The following is a 17,258-nucleotide window of genomic DNA, read 5'->3' on the forward strand; positions in this document are numbered from 1 at the left end:
TGACACAGGCCCATATATACATATGGAAGTGTCGAGGGTGAAGGTGTGGAGTAGGGTGTAATAAGTACTAAAGACTATTCACAAGGTCGGTAATAAACGTATGGCTGAGTCGGGTCCCGCAAAATGGAAACTAGACTCATTGCTTGAATGACTCGCGGGTGTGCACCCGGTCAATATCGTAGGGGTTGCCCTCGTAGAGGGACTGCTTGGCCGTCCGAACTGAAGCCTTGCTCTGAGTGCGGTGGGCCTCGGGCATGTGTGCTTCGGTGCTAGAGTCGGAGTCGTCAGCCTCTACCGCAGGAGCCGGGGCCTCGGTGCGGTCAAATTTCTCTTCCGCCGTAACCTCCTCCTCGGGCTCGGGCTTCTTCGTGAGCTGCGCCAGCATCTTGCGCATGAAGGCGTCGGACTCGGCGGCGTACTTGCAACGAGTGCGGATAGCAGGGCCGTACTTGTAGAAGAGGAAGGGGAACGGCACACAGGCAACAGCCAAGAAAGCCGGGACACAGGTAGCCCAGTGGATACCGAGGTTTTCGTACATGTAGGTGGTGAACAGAGGGAACACGGCACCGAAGATGGACCGCATGACTGAGTTGGCCGCCAGAACAGACGCGGCAAAGATAGTGTACGTGTCAATCAGGTAAGAGAGGTTGCTCAGGAACACCAGAACCAGTCCAAAGCCGAATGGAGCACCGGCAGCGATACTGGCCATCCAGTGAACTGAAGGAGCGTCAGTCCATGCGAACCAAAAGAGACCGATCGGGACAGCAAAAGAGGCCACCATGCAGGGGGGTAGACGGGCCTCCGGGGGCGCAAAGCCACCGTGCTTCTCCTGTACCCGGACATAGCGCTTGTTATCCCAGATGTTGTAGGCGACGGCAGCAAGCATGCCAACCATAATTCCCAAGAAAGGCAGACTGCCAACTCCCTGGTTCCAGCCACGGTACTCCTCGAAAACAATGGGGTAGGCATCAAACAACATGTACAGGGTACCGTAGACAATGGCAATATAAAGAGACAACAGGAACACAATTGGCTCCCGGAACAACAAAATCCACGGACGGGACAGGGCGGTCTTGAATGCTTGCTTGAGCGTCGTCTTGCCCTGGTCGATATCCAGCTTGCTCCGGTACACCTTACCAGTGAGCTTGCTCAGTCTCTCGGCGCGGCGACGAAGAAGCACTGGAGCATAGGTCTCGGGGACGGTGAGGGAACCAACGATCCAGACGAATCCAGAGAAGGCACCGAGGAAGCCCATCACCCATCTCCATCCCGCATTCATTCCCAGAAATCCGCCAATGATGGGGCCAAGAACGGGACCTAAAGTGATTATGTTAGCTGCAGGTGATAAGACTTGAGACATTCAGGAGTGGAGCCTACCAAGGAAAGGAGCCGCAGCGAACAGACTCGTGGCAATACCACGATCCTTGGCAGCAAACATATCGGCAATGACACCACCTGCATTGGTCATGGGAGACGATCCGAAGGAACCAGCGAAGAAGCGGAGGATGATCAAGGTCCACGTGTTTTGCGAGCCGGCACTGCCTGCGCTGAAGGCAGTAAGAGCCATGTACGTAAAGAAGAAGATGACCTGCCGGCCAAACATCTCACTGAGAGGGGCCCACAGCAAGGGGCCTAGTACTTGTTAGTTGTATGCGGGGGGCATTGCACAAGTATATGAAAGACATACCAACTGCGAAACCGAGGACGAAAAGAGAGACACCGAGCGTTGCGACTTCTGTGCCGATTCCAAATTGTTCTTCAATCTCAATGACACCACCAGTGTAACCTGACGAGACCAGAGCAACAGCCAGGGTTGCGAGGGCCATCACCATGGTGAAGGACCATTTCTTGACCGCGCTGAACTGCATCGGATTGCGAGGATCATTGGGAAGCCATGTTACCGCATAAGGATCCTCTTCCGTGCCAGAGCCAGGGTAGTGATGATCGATGATCTCCTGGGTTACTACACCTTGGTCGGTGAGTAGACGCCAGAACGGGATTGTGCGACTCTCAGGCGCCTCAATCACTGAGGGCCCGCTATCCCCCTTCTCGGTTGCCATATGGGAGGGCCGAAGTTTGCTTGCGATATGAGGGGGGATGAGTACGAGTGATGGTGAAATGGTTGCGGTGTTTAGTAAACAAGCGGAAGAGCCGAGGTGTAATTGGACGTCGAGAAAGATGTCAAGGTTTAGGAAGATGCTGGTCTGGATGTAGTAGGGGATGATCTCAAACGGCCGAAGACGTCAGATCAAGATAACCAGGCTGATCACTACCCTAAAACAAGGTTGCAAAAGTCTCCTCCATAGGGGTGATCGAGGATGGACCCCTGGTTATATATACAGATCAAATGGGGTCCACGAAATTTCTGTTGCTTCCCACCCCCCATCGAGCGCCAAGCGGCGTCACTTACGACTAATCGTTTGCATTCAGCCTCGGGATCAGCACCGGTTTCAATCAAGGCGAACGGAGACGAGCTGCGCGGTAGGCCCTTTGACCCAGGGAAGCACAGCCCACCCGAGACGGAAAAGGGGCATGCAGCCGATGTTTGTACATTAGACCGGAGTTATGCACCGCATTAGCTCGCGGTGGAGGCCATGTCGAGGGCCTCGAGATTGATCGGGCTCGGCTGAGGTGGACCGAACCAGCCCAGGCGGCTGAGGATCCATGGGCGAAACTGCGGACCTCGTGGCAGGAGGAGTCATTCGGGATAATTTCTTTCGCAATTTCGTTCCTCTATTAGTCCAGGTCCGATAGTGGGGCGTCATTCCCGTTGGGTAGGAAGTTTCTCGAGCTGTCTTTCGTCAACTTACCGAGGTTCAGAGATAAGTGAACCATATCGCTAGACATCTTCTAGACTCCCTGTTTCCAGGCCACGTAGCACAAACAGTGCTAACTGCGATGAAGACTGATAGTTACGAGCTCATGCCCGATTGTAGGTCAGATTGAGTTACGGTAAAAACTGCCGAGCAGAAGTTGTTCGGAGCCGGACAGAGAGAGCCCATTGTTGGAGCTGCAGGATGCCGATCATCAGAATTACCACTCCGTAGTGGCGTTAACTTCTTCATGACTCTCTATGCCCTCACCGCCCACACAAGAGAAAAACAAAAGGTTGATAAGCAAAGATTTTATGCACAGTCGCATATTGGCCTTTTTGTGGTTAGCGTGGCTTCTAGAAGGCAGATGATCCATGGGTCACTAAGCCAATCCGGGCCTGATGGGACCACTTCCTGCCTAGATTGGAAGGCGGGCAGGCCCAGCTGGCGGAGGGATTCCGACGGCATAAATCCAGTGATGCAGCAGTCATCTGCACAGCGTCAACGCATGCGCTCGTTTGGGTGATGTATCCGATGTCGTCTGATCCCAGGGTCATTCGCGGACCGTGTGACTGTCTGGGTGTGTGACAAGCTAGGCACCAGCTAGTCTGCTGGTCGACATTAATTATTGTCACCCTACTTATCGTAGTGAGACAAGGAATCATAACAAATCCTTGCTAACTTGGAGTCGAGCGTTTCAAAATTGCATAGCTTCCCCATCCTTGGACATGGGAGGTTGGCACTATCGCCAGGCACAGGTTGACACCATTGACCCCAATATCTAATGGACATGATTAAATATCCAAGTCCATGTTGCTGATCACTCAATCAAGGTTCATATCAAATCTGCCGAGGTTGCGATCTGTCGGCCATCCCGTTGACCCACTCCCCTTAAGGTTTGCTTCGAAGAGCTGATGAATCTTGTCTCACGCAGATGCGAGTCATTCAGTAGGGATTACTAATGCCTGGCATGAGTGGTAGAAGAGACCGATGAACTACTGAGAACAATCGACTCAGATTCATGGCCATATGTACGAACCGCATCAGCCTCAATGGCGCATGCATGTTGGAAATAAGAGTAGTGATATGGACGAATCTGCGACAGGTATAAGTTGGTCTGAAATTGGATTGCATTGGCCGATATTTGATCCTCCACTCTCGTGCTACGGGTTACGAGGCGGGACATGGCGACAATTCCAACAACGGGCTAAATCAGGCTCCGATCGCGCACGCCGTGTATGATTGTGATGTATCCAACTTCGGGCACTCGCGCTGGCAATCTATTCATGCTGTGGTCTCGTTGCTTTTTCAGGCAGCCAGGTTACAGACGCGGTCCGTGCTCAAATCGAAACTCCGGCCCCGGTCTCTCTGTGCAACATGTACTTCTTTTGTTGGGCCTATCGTAGAATTTATCGAGTATCTGCATCGCTTGTTGGGCCAGCGGAGATGCAATATCTTGGATAGCACAATGTCATTGGCTTTGGGTGATGGAGTTAGTTGTGGACGATCACTAGCTTAGCGCGATTTCGAAGTTTGTATTATCCGATTGCGTGTCGGTCATAGCCGGTGATATCTCGATACGCGAAGTTGTTCGTATTGCTCAGCTGAAGCGTCTGATCGTTCCGGCTAAATTCAAGTGACCGCAACTTGACCTTGAGTCATGGCAACAAAAACATTGTTGATCTTACTCAAAATGTCGATCATTGAAGTCAGACCAATTCCATCTCCCAGGCTACCTATAAACAGTTATTCAGTTCCAAGCCGAGCTTGGGGATTCCCGGAATGTATATATCGAATATTGTATCAGATACCTGACTGAAAATCTCGACATGTTTCGAAGACAAGGATTATTTATCGCGATACTGATCTGGCATTGAACGTGCTGGTCAACCTACAGATAAGCATGATGTGTGAGAAACAACATCAAGCAGTCAACTTGGCTCCTTGCCGATGCAGGACAGTATAACATACCTAAGATGTCTGTATTCTGTGTGTCCAAGATAATGCTGTGATCTACAGTCACAGATCTTACTTGTGGTCAGAAGTATCAATGTTCGCGTTGGTCAAAGAGAGCGGTGCCGGATAAGCAGCGCGCCTCACGCAAGGGGAATATTACCCCGGTCCGGCACGACCCAGTACTATGTGCCATGTTAGGTTCCTCCGAAGTTCCAACAATGCCTTAGGAGTTGCTAAACGGACAGGTTTGATGACATTTAGTTAGAGAAAATGTTGTATTTGTTTTTGATGTGGATTATTAGGAAACCAGTCTCTTTGCTTTCGAATCAGTGATAATACTCAAACTGTAGTTCCTGATGAGGGATGTGATCTGGCGCCTGCTGTATATATTTTCGCAACGGGCCCGCAGAGCGATTCCAATCCATGAATCGATGCTATTTGAGCTCTCACTAATCCATTGGGAGAAGATTGTAGTAGTATTCTCTTCTATCACTAGAATGCCATTATCGAAAATTGCCAACATATACAATTCTGGTTACGAATCGCCATACATAAATACGCTATTATCCGTGCTATCGCCCACCCCCGAGATTGCCTAAGATGCGGGTTAAGTCCGTCCCCGCCGCCCCGCCCGATATGCGCCTGAGCAAACGTCATGGTCATCCGTGCAGAACTACTACATATATCTGTAGAAAACTGATCGTGATCCGAGAAAATGAAGGAAAGAAGATAATATCATCAGAATCTAATGGACTCTCTTACATCATTGAGCCAAGAAGTCTATCCTATTCCCCATAATGACACACGCGCTGACCGTTTACTTGAAAGGGTACACGCTTCGATAGTGATCGCGTCAAGCACATCGAACATCCAGTAACCTCCGATAAGTTGCAATACAATCGACAGTACATTTAGGCAAATTTTCGACCTCAACATTGCCCATACCGTTATAGTGAATTCCCTCCCATGGTACCAAGGATATTTGTATAGGATAGTCAGTCAACGAATCTGCAGATGAACGGGATGCCGCGACCCGGCGGGCCGGGTTCAACCTACCTATCCACTGGCCTTCCAATTATATTCTCCGATGATGATCTTTGTCGTCTAAAGCTTCGATACATCATTCATCGCCCCTATATAACTTAGCATATCAAACGATTCGTTGCTGCTCGGTAATCCGTGCCTCTTATCGCATTGTAAGGGAGGGGTTACTTACGAGGTAGTGGTCGTGGCATCCCGAAAGGATTCGGTGGTCGTGGTGGCGAATCAACGAGTCTGGCCGTGTGATTGCCTCAGCGTACGAAGAATATTCGAGAGAGTCTTCTAAGTTGCCCGTCCAGCAAAGGTAGCAATCCGAAAAGAATAATCCTACTTAGGAGAAAACTCTGGTCCGGCAATGCACAGACTACGGAGTCCTCCGCAGGGAATCCCCATATGAGAGATTCGCCATTATAGAGCCGACTGAAAAGGAGAGATCCTACCTACGTGATTTCTCCAGGACAGCTGCAGATACCCGCTATTACTCCTTGAATTGCGAACCATCACTCAGTTCATTCAAGTTTTGGACAAGGAATGTCATCGGCGGCGGGCGCGTATGTAGGCTGCCTCCCACCCACTGCCCACTCTGCTCTCAAGCTACCTAGTGTAGACGCGAAATGTCCAATATGTAGAGAAGCCATTTCGTATCTAAGTTATAATCTATTATTCATCCAAGCTATACATGCAGAAATATTACCATAACCCGAGATTTTGATGGATGATTTTGCTGCTAGAATCACCCAGTAGACACCCAGAAACCAACTGACCCCTTACGGTGGCGACCCGGTGACTCGCAGGCAAATTCGGTTCTGCACCAAATGCCACATCACCCAGCCGTTCTTGCTGTCGTCATCCAGTTTTGGCTCAGAAGGTTGCAGTTAGCCATGGAAATTGTTAATGGCCTAATATCAGAGATGAATCTGGAATTCCATAATTGCAACATCATGATAAGGAGCGTAGATGATTAGACTGGAAAAGTAACGGAAACGGTGGTAAGAATCGAAGCATCACACGCCGACGTTACATTGCTGGAGGCATCTCACGGTCGCAGATTGACAGACCTTAGTTTGCTTCGTAGATCGAACGCAGGCTCTGGCAGCAAGGAGATCAAGTCAAATCACTAGTATCCGTACTTCCTAACTAGCATGTCTTCAACCTCACCAACCCTGCAGTGTAGATCTGCCGTCGTACTGTAGCCGACCGGGGTAGCGTGCGACCACCCACGGCAGGCAGCACCAGGCTGCGACCGTGTCACTAATTCTACGCATCTACAGGGTACAACATCGCGATCTCAAACCGGGTTGGATTGTTCCATAGATACTGCATTTCGCGTCTATGCCATCCGGTGGCGCTCCCGAAGGAAGTCACGTCGAATAAAAGCTTTCTTTAATGTACATATTCGGATGCATCCCCATGATCAATTCCACCCAGCCGCTGAATCGGCAGCTACTATTTATTGCGCAGCAAGAAATAACGAAAACCCAGTGCCGAAACCCGTTAAAATTCGCAAACCCATCATGTATCGCCAGTAGTCATGAAAATTGAAGAAAAAGAAACCCCGTTATCGCCTTCCCAACCAGAAAAAGAATCGACTCATTAGAAGTAAATCTAAGAGCGCTCACCACGGAGACGGCGGGCAAGCTGGATGTCCTTGGACTGGATGGTGACACGCTTGGCGTGGATGGCGCACAGGTTGGTGTCCTCGAAGAGGGAGACGAGGTAAGCCTCGACGGACTCCTGAAGAGCACCGATGGCGGAGGACTGGAAGCGGAGATCCGACTTGAAGTCCTGAGCAATTTCACGGACAAGACGCTGGAAGGGCAGCTTGCGGATCAGGAGCTCAGTGCTCTTCTGGTAACGACGGATTTCACGCAGAGCGACGGTACCTTTGGTAGACTGTTAGTCGACTGTTCGGATAGGCCATTTGCCACTTTGAATGATGGGTTTATACATACCGGGCTTGTAACGGTGAGGCTTCTTGACACCTCCGGTGGAGGGAGCGGCCTTACGGGCAGCCTTGGAGGCGAGCTGCTTACGGGGAGCCTTGCCACCAGTGGACTTACCTATATTGAGATGATAGTTAGTGATGATGTTCCTCATGTGAGGCACGGGCGTCGCGACCATGACGCGGTCGAACGACACGAGGAGATAAGGACAGTGAGGTTGCACTTACGGGCAGTCTGCTTAGTGCGGGCCATCTTAGTGGATTAGGTTTGATGGATTTAGTTGTTTTAGAGATGGAAAGATGACGTTGAGGATGAAAGATTGATGGAGGTTGATAGATAAGGGTGGACGGGATGAGGAGATGGAAGAAGGATGGAGGAGGCGGGTGGGGAGAGGTATTTGTAGTAAGCGAAAGGGTGGGTGGTGATCTGGGTTTGCCAGCAAAGGGAGGGGGCCTTAGCGTGCCGTTCCTTTGATCGAAAAAGTGTTCGGAAAGCAGCACACCATAAGCCGTGATTTCGGGGCTCACTTTTGGCTGGGAAAATCAAAAGTGCCCAAAGGCGGTCAGTCCCCTTTCTGCCTGCTCGGAGCGCTAAGCGAGCGCCCTAATGCCCGCCAGCCAATAGGAAGCCAGGATCACGGATCTAGAAGCTGCCCCTGCCTCACATTGATCCCAACCTCAGGCCCAGAATGTGATCCTATCAACCTGTTGCAGATGCTCATGGCCATCGACAGGAATGTCCCTGACACCCTCTGATTGCTGATCTGGGTGGTTGGGAGCATTCCCGTGGGAATCAGTCTCATCCCAGCGGAATCATCCCTGCCCGGTCACGTTGCCGCCAGATCAGTCCGCCGGCCGGGATCCTGCGCTCTGATTGGTCGATCCGCGCTCTAGCGTGTGATTCCAACGCCCTCCCCGCGGCGCGCCTTCTGCTATACAAATATCTCCCGTCCCATGGATGCTCTCTGCCCTCTTCCCTTTACATCCATCCTCACTCTAAAACGCTTAACTTATCTCCACCATCTTCACCCTCAACTTTAATTCAACTCTATTTCCGTTTACTTTTTAGACAACCTTCACAATGACTGGCCGTAAGTTCATCACTTCCCATCATGGGCTATCTATCATCTCGATAGATTGTCCACTGCCGTCTACTCCATGACCAACAGTGACTGACTTGACGCGTCTCAACAGGTGGAAAGGGTGGAAAGGGTCTCGGCAAGGGTGGCGCCAAGCGTCACCGCAAGATCTTGCGTGACAACATCCAGGGTATCACCAAGCCCGCTATCCGTCGTCTCGCTCGTCGTGGTGGTGTCAAGCGTATCTCTGCCATGATCTACGAGGAGACCCGTGGTGTCCTCAAGACCTTCCTTGAGGGTGTCATCCGTGACGCTGTCACCTACACTGAGCACGCCAAGCGCAAGACCGTCACCTCCCTCGACGTCGTCTATGCTCTTAAGAGACAGGGCCGTAAGTACCACACGTTTTGGCTTTTGTGTGTCCAACGCGTCTAACATGGAATTCCTCAGGTACCCTCTACGGTTTCGGTGGTTAAACGCCTTTTTTATTTTCCTGCTTGTTTCTTTTTAGCCATCCTGCGCGGTCGGCGCGTCAGTTGTCCTTCCGCAGCAGTGACGCGACGGGTTGCTTTTTCGGGTTGGTTCATGGTATGACTGGGACGTTGGGGTGTTCTTGATCTTTTTATTACAAGTATCATGGGTCTGGGTTTGCTTTGTCGTATTTTATTTACTATTACGCGTCCACTACCGGTCTGCTGGTGGTCGTGGTTGAATTTCTGTATCATAGCGGCCTTTTACGCTTCGGCTGGTGCCATAGGCTAAAGAGGATCGTGCGACCTTGACGCGATCCGATATGAATACGAACGGTCGAAAATGATCACATCTCTCCATTGTGCGTCCGTAGCTTCGTTATATCGTTTTTTCTCGCGGTGTGGGTGTCGTGTCTTTTTGTATGTTGCAGCTCGCGTGCTGTTCATACCCGAACAATGCGGTCGTGGTCGAGCGCGTAGGAGGTTCATGCCATGTCCATCAAATACGAGGGTGTCCATCGATAGTAGGAATCTTGGATGCTATACTTTAGTCTACAGTACTTGACTCAATACTATGTCAGCTTGAGAGTTTCGCATGTTGTGTGTCATAGTCTACGCGCTACGCGTTCTCCGGTAGTTCCGCTATTTGTTGGTGCCTTAGGCATCACATTATCATTATCGTCATCGTCATCACGACGAGGCCAGCGGTTTGATAGCAGCAGATGGTGCTTGTAATGTGTGCGTGCTGTATCTGGTTTTGCTTTTAATGAGTATGTTGTTCTGGCGGTTATAGATGGTGTATTTGCGGGTTTGTCATTCGGTGGTTGTGGTTTTGACAATTATCACCCTAAAGTTATACTGAACTACCCTACCGATATATATATCCAATATACTAGTTCACCCACATCGATTCGCCAACACAACGCATAGTAACCACACTAACATAGTAACCCACGAGACAATCATACAAAATCAATTACACAAGCTCCTCATTGGTCCCTAGATCAGCAATAAGATCGCCATGGTATCACGCAGGATCACTCTACGATAATTGACATCGGCGGCATGATACCAGCAGATCAAGACCGTCTATGGCATTCAGTGACAGAGTCATACGAAAATCGACACCAGTAGATACGACTAGATCGTACATATGAAACCCTCATATTCTACATCAAGCAAGATCACAGAATCGAATCCAGCGCGTTGATCCTGCTCTCCAAGTCTGTGATCTAGTACCTACAGTATATCAAGCTCCCTCCAAGTTGAACCCAGCTACGGGTTGAACCCCCGAAAAACACCGAAACACCCCGAGCCAGGGGACCAACCCGCCCCGACCCGACCGACAGGGGGGTTCAACTCAAAACCGCAGCTCTTCATACTGCGAACGCCGGTTGATGGCCATTTGAAATCATTGATGTCGCAACCCACACGCATTATGATAACATATAATTATTAGGATCGCATTATACACTATATAGGCAACCAGATTCTATAGCAGATCAGAAATAAAACGCGCGTTGTCGCTTGTGATCGGTCGCCTTTTGTATCCCTGGTATCCATCCATCCAGCTGCTGCCCCAGGCCAACAACACCCGCTTACCAGAAATTGAACCACGGTCACGGGGGCAGCAACGCGTCACGACACGTCTCTCGCGTTGGATTCTATATCATGACCCTAGAGGATGGATACCACGCCGTGCGATACGCCGCGGATCAAGAATTATAATGCAGAGTATGCCAATGACACCAAGACGATAGGATATCCATACCGATGCTTCAATGCCATGTTTCCAAGCAACAGCAGCACCAGCAACTGTAAATGCCAACACTTGCCGGTCAACGACCACAGACACTAGGTGACTTGGAACACGGCCTGGCTCAGTGGACGAAACCGGTCACGCATGAGGATAAATTATCCCGCGTGGAGCCGCGCGGGATTGTAGAGCGAGTCGTCTGCTACCAGAAAGTTGACTGATAGAATAACACGCTTTCACTTATCGTAATCCTCGGGAACCGACAAGGAAGACTTCAACGCACATGGATTGGAGCACTTGATTCATGCCATATCGGGATTAAGTATGATGGCAGGAATAGTAGTGCTTTACAAGGAGCCTTGCACATCTGACCCTATCTGGGTGACGGTATCATTGACCCTGGCCCCGAGAAGCTGGCCAGTAACGCTGGTACGTAATGGCAGCGGGTTGTATCTCGCAGTCGTTTCCAAAATCCAAAAATCTTTTCCGTCAAGAATGTTGAAGACAGCTGTATGGCCTCTTCAAAAGGGTCGTGGGTGTCCTATTCCGAAGTATAAGGGCACTTACCATACTTGGAACGCTCAATCTCAACTGGGGCTGAAAATAAAGAAAAACTGATGAGATCGGGTGAAAAAGGTCTTTGTTACAGTCATGAGCGCTGTGCCGATATGTGTGGTGTAGATATCTCCCAAGGGTATTTCCTACGTGTGTTCAAGGTCCCTAACATACATCAATCAATTGGGTCCAGGCGTCGTCAAATGTGCATTGGGATACTCCACTCCACCCTTTTCAGGCGAAGAGGCCGAGTTGACTAAACTCTCCGGGCCCCAAGGGATAGTCGGGCTGGTAAAGCGCATCCTTCGACCTCTTTTACCTACCATTCCTCTTCTTGGCGTATCTGGCTCGTATATGTATTGTTACAGGTGGATTGGATCACTTGGGCCCTGATGACCTCGGCTAATGGACTGAGCAAGATGAGCTCGCTCTTCCTGTATCGTCGATTTCTTGCACAGGACCAAGAGAGGCTTTTTGGCCTGATTAGTTGGGCTGTGGTCAGGCTCTGTGCTTTTTAAACCATTGCCTTCTTCTTCCCGACTATCTATGGCTGCGGATGACACTTCGCTTATCCTTGGGAACCGCTAGGCATAATTGGTAGCCGCAACATTAATGCACGCCTGGGGGCGATGATGAACATGGACCTGACCACAAACATGCTCATCTGAATCCTACCAGTGTATATGGCGAGTGAAATGCTAAGTCTGGACTAACAGCCCCGACGTGTTGCTCACTGATTTTCCCTTAGGTATGGTGGACGCAGAAAATTCGGGCACAAGTTAGCCGCGGCGGGAGTCCTACTATAATCTACCATGTAAATCAGTAACTTCCCTCACTAAGGCATCTGCACATAATCAGCTGAATGAATTGCTAGATCCGTCGCAGCTGCCGCTGTGCGGCTCATTGTCCAGGGACAGACTACCAACGGATCTTATGCGGCACATACCGACGTGCATTGTACGTTTTCCCTTTCCCTCTCACGATCCAAGAATTACTAAAGCCCCTGCAGAGACTTTGACCATAATTTTGTACTAGAGTATGATTGTATTCGGGCTGGCACTGATTGCGTCATGTCTGCCAACCATGTGACTCCATACGGCCCTGACAAAGACTATCACTATCGTCTTCGAGCGGAAAAGACTGATATTGCCCTCATCAGCAGACCAGAGAGTCACTCCAGTAGAGAACAGTGGCCGGAAAAGACGGATGTCAAGTTCCCTGGGCTCCATCTTGGTGCAGCATAGGAGCCAGTCCTCGCAACATTTGCCGCTTATTGAGATGAGGTGAGCCCAGGAACAAGGCTGTGACATCTAAGGACGAGCTAAGCATCCAGCCACTGGCTTATCTTTTGCTCATCTACCCTGTACCATTCACTTTGATTGGCTGGTTGCAATACCTACGGAGCGAGTGAGAACAGGCAGAACACGGGCTAATGTATACTAAGCCTTTTAGTCGTGTGTGATCCCGACATAATGTAACGTTTGTCTCCTTAAAGAACCACCCAGCCGAGGGTGGACGAAGCTATGATTCTAGATAAATAATCAAGTGGTTGTTCGACTACTGTCCGGACTCGAGTCTTTCCATGAATATTTCCCGAGCACGATGCCTAGCTCTGACTCACCCTCCATGCCCCCCTCTACCTCCCCAGCCAGCTTTCATCTGGCAGACGGGCTAGGCTATGCTCTTCAACAAAACCACCGGTCGGTAATCCGCCTACACGTGCAGCACTTCCTATGGCGGCAAGTATTTGGCTACAGCATCCACCCTTCAATTCCCACCACACCAGCGGCGCTTAAAAAAGTGGTCGATGTGGCTTGCGGCACGGCCCTCTGGCTGATCGATGTGGCCCACGAGTTTCACCATACCAACGAAAACCTCCAGCTGGACGGGTTAGATATCGATCTCACCCAAGCACCACATTCTGGGTGGCTGCCGTCCAACATCCATCTTGATCACTGGGACCTATTCACTCCGGTACCCCAGCAACTGCAGGAGCAGTATGATCTCGTGCACGTCCGACTATTAGTGTTGATTTTATCCGGGCTGGATCCGATGCCGGTTATCCGACGGCTCTTCCAGCTAGTCAAGCCCGGGGGTTATCTCCAGTGGGATGAGCTGAATTGTGCCAACCTGTGCATCAAGAAGACGGATCCGTCCATTGCTGCACCGGCCTTGGAGGAGATCCGTGTGGGTTCGCATGCTGATGGTCGCCATGATTGGGCTTTGGATCTGCCGCGGCTGTTGGCTGAAGTTGGCTTCCAGGAAGTGACCATCGATCACTACGATGAACCTCCGGAGATGGTTCGGGCCTTTAACGATCTGCATTTGTTGACCATGGAGGAGTTTGCCGCTAGACTGGCAGGCCAGGGCCAACACAAGGCTGCGGCGAGATTCACCCAGCTCATCCAGGCTGGCTATCAGGAGTCGGTTAATGGGGCCGCCCTTTCATTTCCGCGGGTGGTCGTCGTGGCTAAGCGACCGGAGTAAGGGCCTAATAACTAACCGAGATGGAGAATGACCAGGGTCCGTGTAGTAGTTACATATCTTGCTTACTTCGGGGTGTTGACCATGATTAGTTATTGAGTGAATGTGATTAGTAGCCTATGGTGACCTAAATTTTGCACTAAGCATCAGCGCTGGTGGCATGCATCTACTAACTATAAGAACTTCTCAACCCCAATGACCGCTACCCTCTCTCCCCACACCCTCCGGTACATACAAATATTCCGGGTTTAGATGGATAACTGTGGACCTGAGCAGATGGCTCACTATCCATCTGCCTCGGAAGCCTGCTGTGAGATGAAGCCCGAGAATCCTGAAATCACTCCATGCGGGGAAGAACAGCAGGCGATTGTGACCGATCCAACTTGGTGGCCACTTTGGCGAGAATAATCAATCGTCATTTGTATTGCCTTGATGTATATGCTGCACAAAAGGTCTATGACTGAAACCACTCTAGCAACTCCGGGACCAACATCATTGTACCTGAAGTTTCCCCAAGTTCTATCCGACTTCCGTGCCTCGCCCCCCCAAGACCAACTCAATGAGCCGCTCATCGTCTTAATTTTGGAGTTAGATGAAGGCGTTGGCTCCTTCCTATCAGCCTGTTTCTTTACGGCTGGTCAGCGTGCGAACGTATCCATTGAATTGCCCCCCTCACCGAAACGGGGATTGTAGGAGCAATTCCCATCCCCACCCGTCTCCCTACGGAGAATGATATCTTGTAGATGCATTCGATCTGCACGGTACGTCTGCATCAGTGTGCTGGCTGCCAATGCGGCGCTGGGTGCGCTGTTTGGGGCGTTGTTTTCCGCTTGCAGGACCTTCGCTGTATCGGGCACTTGAACAAAGGTAGGAGAGTTTATACTGGCATTTCTTCCACTGGCCTTTTTGGGCGAATTCGTGGTGTTGTGAAGGCATGGGGAGAGGTTGAAGCGGGAAGGATGAAGGTATATGTGGGTGGTTGTGATGGGGAAGCAGCAATGCTAGTGCTACTTACTACTGGACTATGTTCGTGCCAAGGTATGGAATGAATTAGAATTCCGTTTTGAATCATTCAGTGACTCTATTCTGTGCTGTTACACGCCCTTCAAAGCGTGTAAACAGTGTTGGTAAGTCTAATTTAATATAGCTCAAGCAGTGGTGCCGATGGAGTCAATTAGTAGCTGCTGATGATGTAGCCGCTTTACAAACAGATGGATTAACCAGAACTCACTCATATATAGTCTCATGATGCAGTTCATGCATTCTGTTCGTGCCAGAGAGGTGGATCACCTGATCAATTTCCCTCCACGGCCACTTCTCCCTTCCATCTTCCTTTATTCAGACAGATTTCACCATGCAGATTCATTGATTGACAATCAATGATCCATCAATATCTCCGACAGATTTCCTGACATTCAGTGTAGGCTGACAATGAGGCTGTAACCACCCACACCCCTCCTCTTGAATATCGACAAGACTGTTATTACTATACTAACAATGCCAGCTCCTAGCAGCGCGACATCAACGCGTCATTTCTCCAGCAGTCATCAGAAATTCAACCCTATATCTATGTCGTCCGATTAGCAAGCCTGGTTTGGAGCACCTTTGACTCGTACATATACAGGCCATCATCATCAAGGCTGTTGGTTGAAATCTGGCCACTACTGATCCCAGGATGTGGGTTATGCTTCTTGAAATTGCCCTTTGTTCTGGCCGTAAGCCCCCCGGTGGACACTTCTTGGTCGGTTATTCTACCCATGAACTGGATAACTATGTCCGCCTGCCGTTCTTGCAGGTTGAACTCCTAGAGCTACTTGGGCTACGATCTTGCTGCCATACACGGTCCAATTCTTTGCTCCTTCGTGACACAATTCTTTGCTCCTTCGTGACACACTAGAGCCAGAACGAAACCTTTCGGAACCTGCTTGGTTGGCGAGTAGAATTGACAGAGACACATTTCAAAGTGTTCCTGCTGGCAGACTGGGCCAATGGGGGTTACCTGGCCCCCAGTCTGTGAGACCAGGACGAGCATTGTCACCCTGTCCTTGCACTTTATCCATGATCTGGGAGAGTACCTGCGCTACCTGGACTTCTGTGGCGTCTTTTGTCCAATTTATTACACAGGTACGAGATGTGGGAGAGTTCCATGGGAGCTACGGAGGCGCGCTGCCTGCTCCTTCTCTTGCCTGTGCACAGATTGAAAGGCAAGTTATGGCCAAAGATGCGGTGCTATCGCGGATAGCGAAAGGCCTTGGGGCGTATATGGAGGGGTTTGACGGTTCAACCTCGAGCGAGATCATCGTGTTGACCATTCGACTGAAGTATGAATGGCAAGCGGCGGAGTCACTTGATAAGTTTCCGCATGTAAGTGCTTATATTCTTACAAAGAGGGTCAAGCTTGATGTACCAATGGCTAAAGAATGCTAACGAGGCCAGACATATGTCTCGTGCATCACAGAACCCAGCTCTCTCAGCTTTGTGAGGACTCGAAGTCTACATCGGCCTTGTATAACTATTGTCGTGAACCTGAATAACCGGTAGATAAGGTGGATAATAGGCTCATACCCCAGAGCACAGTCATGTGTTCAGAATCTATAAACATTCTGAACCGCAACCCATCGCTGTTTTGGTTGCCCCGAGACAGCCGTCTGCAATTAACCGTGCGCTCGAACATGACTGGAGAACTATCAACCGATGCCGAACTTATAGAGGATCGAATATCATGATACTTGCCTCCTGCTGAGATTGGTACGGCCTGTGCTCTCTGAACTCCCTCGATCTCGTGGCGTCAGGACGTCCAGTCCACCGCCTCGTACTCTTGGGTTCTAGTGACTCTGTGCCTATGTTGCCGTTCAATAAGCAGCACCTCAACACTTCCACATTCAAAGCCAATCGATTGCTTGTCTCTGACCCTCAATCCAAAATCCAGATAGCCTCCCCCATCAGCCCACTGGAGTTTTCCCAGTCTGCTATGCAGTTATGGGTCTTTCCTGTCGGAATAATTCCGAGGAGTTCTGAGCCATGCTTGCTAGGAGCCATGATTCTCACGAAGAAGTACCTTGTGAGGGTTTCACCACAGCCAGAGCTATCGGGTCTTACAGGGCGATCCTTTGGCGAAAAGCAAATTCTTCGAAAACTTCGTCGACGATAACAAACGTTTTG

The 17,258-nt window shown here is 50.2% G+C and overlaps 7 protein-coding genes across 7 annotated transcripts; 4 read left to right on the forward strand and 3 right to left on the reverse strand.

Annotated features, from left to right (window-relative positions):
• Positions 1 to 136: 136 nt before the first annotated feature.
• Positions 137 to 2,060, reverse strand: BDQ94DRAFT_156444 (MFS transporter; the record flags this gene model as incomplete). The annotated part of the gene is made up of 3 exons (XM_026768623.1): positions 137 to 1,317; positions 1,378 to 1,632; positions 1,688 to 2,060. 3 exons carry the CDS (start codon positions 2,058 to 2,060, stop codon positions 137 to 139), a joined length of 1,809 nt encoding a protein of 602 aa, XP_026631525.1.
• Positions 2,061 to 2,285: 225 nt separating this feature from the next.
• Positions 2,286 to 3,314, forward strand: BDQ94DRAFT_134007 (uncharacterized protein). The gene has a single exon (XM_026764393.1). It carries the CDS (start codon positions 2,319 to 2,321, stop codon positions 2,577 to 2,579), a length of 261 nt encoding a protein of 86 aa, XP_026631526.1. The 5' UTR covers positions 2,286 to 2,318; the 3' UTR covers positions 2,580 to 3,314.
• A 21-nt stretch (positions 3,315 to 3,335) lies between these two features.
• Positions 3,336 to 3,768, reverse strand: BDQ94DRAFT_134008 (uncharacterized protein; the record flags this gene model as incomplete). The annotated part of the gene is made up of 2 exons (XM_026764394.1): positions 3,748 to 3,768; positions 3,336 to 3,667 (listed from the first exon to the last, which is right to left on the reverse strand). A coding segment is annotated over exon 2 (152 nt), but the record flags the coding sequence as incomplete, so codon positions are not given.
• Positions 3,769 to 7,415: 3,647 nt separating this feature from the next.
• hhtA (histone H3) lies at positions 7,416 to 8,005 on the reverse strand (the record flags this gene model as incomplete). The annotated part of the gene is made up of 3 exons (XM_026770365.1): positions 7,416 to 7,693; positions 7,763 to 7,870; positions 7,981 to 8,005. 3 exons carry the CDS (start codon positions 8,003 to 8,005, stop codon positions 7,416 to 7,418), a joined length of 411 nt encoding a protein of 136 aa, XP_026631528.1.
• Positions 8,006 to 8,948: 943 nt separating this feature from the next.
• On the forward strand, positions 8,949 to 9,711 carry BDQ94DRAFT_134021 (histone H4). Its single transcript, XM_026764395.1, has 2 exons — positions 8,949 to 9,222; positions 9,282 to 9,711. Exons 1-2 carry the CDS (start codon positions 9,084 to 9,086, stop codon positions 9,305 to 9,307), a joined length of 165 nt encoding a protein of 54 aa, XP_026631529.1. The 5' UTR covers positions 8,949 to 9,083; the 3' UTR covers positions 9,308 to 9,711.
• A 3,170-nt stretch (positions 9,712 to 12,881) lies between these two features.
• On the forward strand, positions 12,882 to 14,221 carry BDQ94DRAFT_134027 (class I SAM-dependent methyltransferase). The gene has a single exon (XM_026764396.1). The coding sequence runs from the start codon at positions 13,215 to 13,217 to the stop codon at positions 14,097 to 14,099; it is 885 nt and encodes a 294-aa protein (XP_026631530.1). The 5' UTR covers positions 12,882 to 13,214; the 3' UTR covers positions 14,100 to 14,221.
• Positions 14,222 to 16,307: 2,086 nt separating this feature from the next.
• Positions 16,308 to 16,637, forward strand: BDQ94DRAFT_165645 (uncharacterized protein; the record flags this gene model as incomplete). The annotated part of the gene is made up of 2 exons (XM_026770366.1): positions 16,308 to 16,460; positions 16,533 to 16,637. 2 exons carry the CDS (start codon positions 16,308 to 16,310, stop codon positions 16,635 to 16,637), a joined length of 258 nt encoding a protein of 85 aa, XP_026631531.1.
• Between the last annotated feature and the right edge of the window lie 621 nt (positions 16,638 to 17,258).

The sequence above is a fragment of the Aspergillus welwitschiae genome (assembly GCF_003344945.1).
Source record: "Aspergillus welwitschiae strain CBS 139.54b unplaced genomic scaffold BDQ94scaffold_2, whole genome shotgun sequence".
Lineage (NCBI taxonomy): Eukaryota > Fungi > Ascomycota > Eurotiomycetes > Eurotiales > Aspergillaceae > Aspergillus > Aspergillus welwitschiae.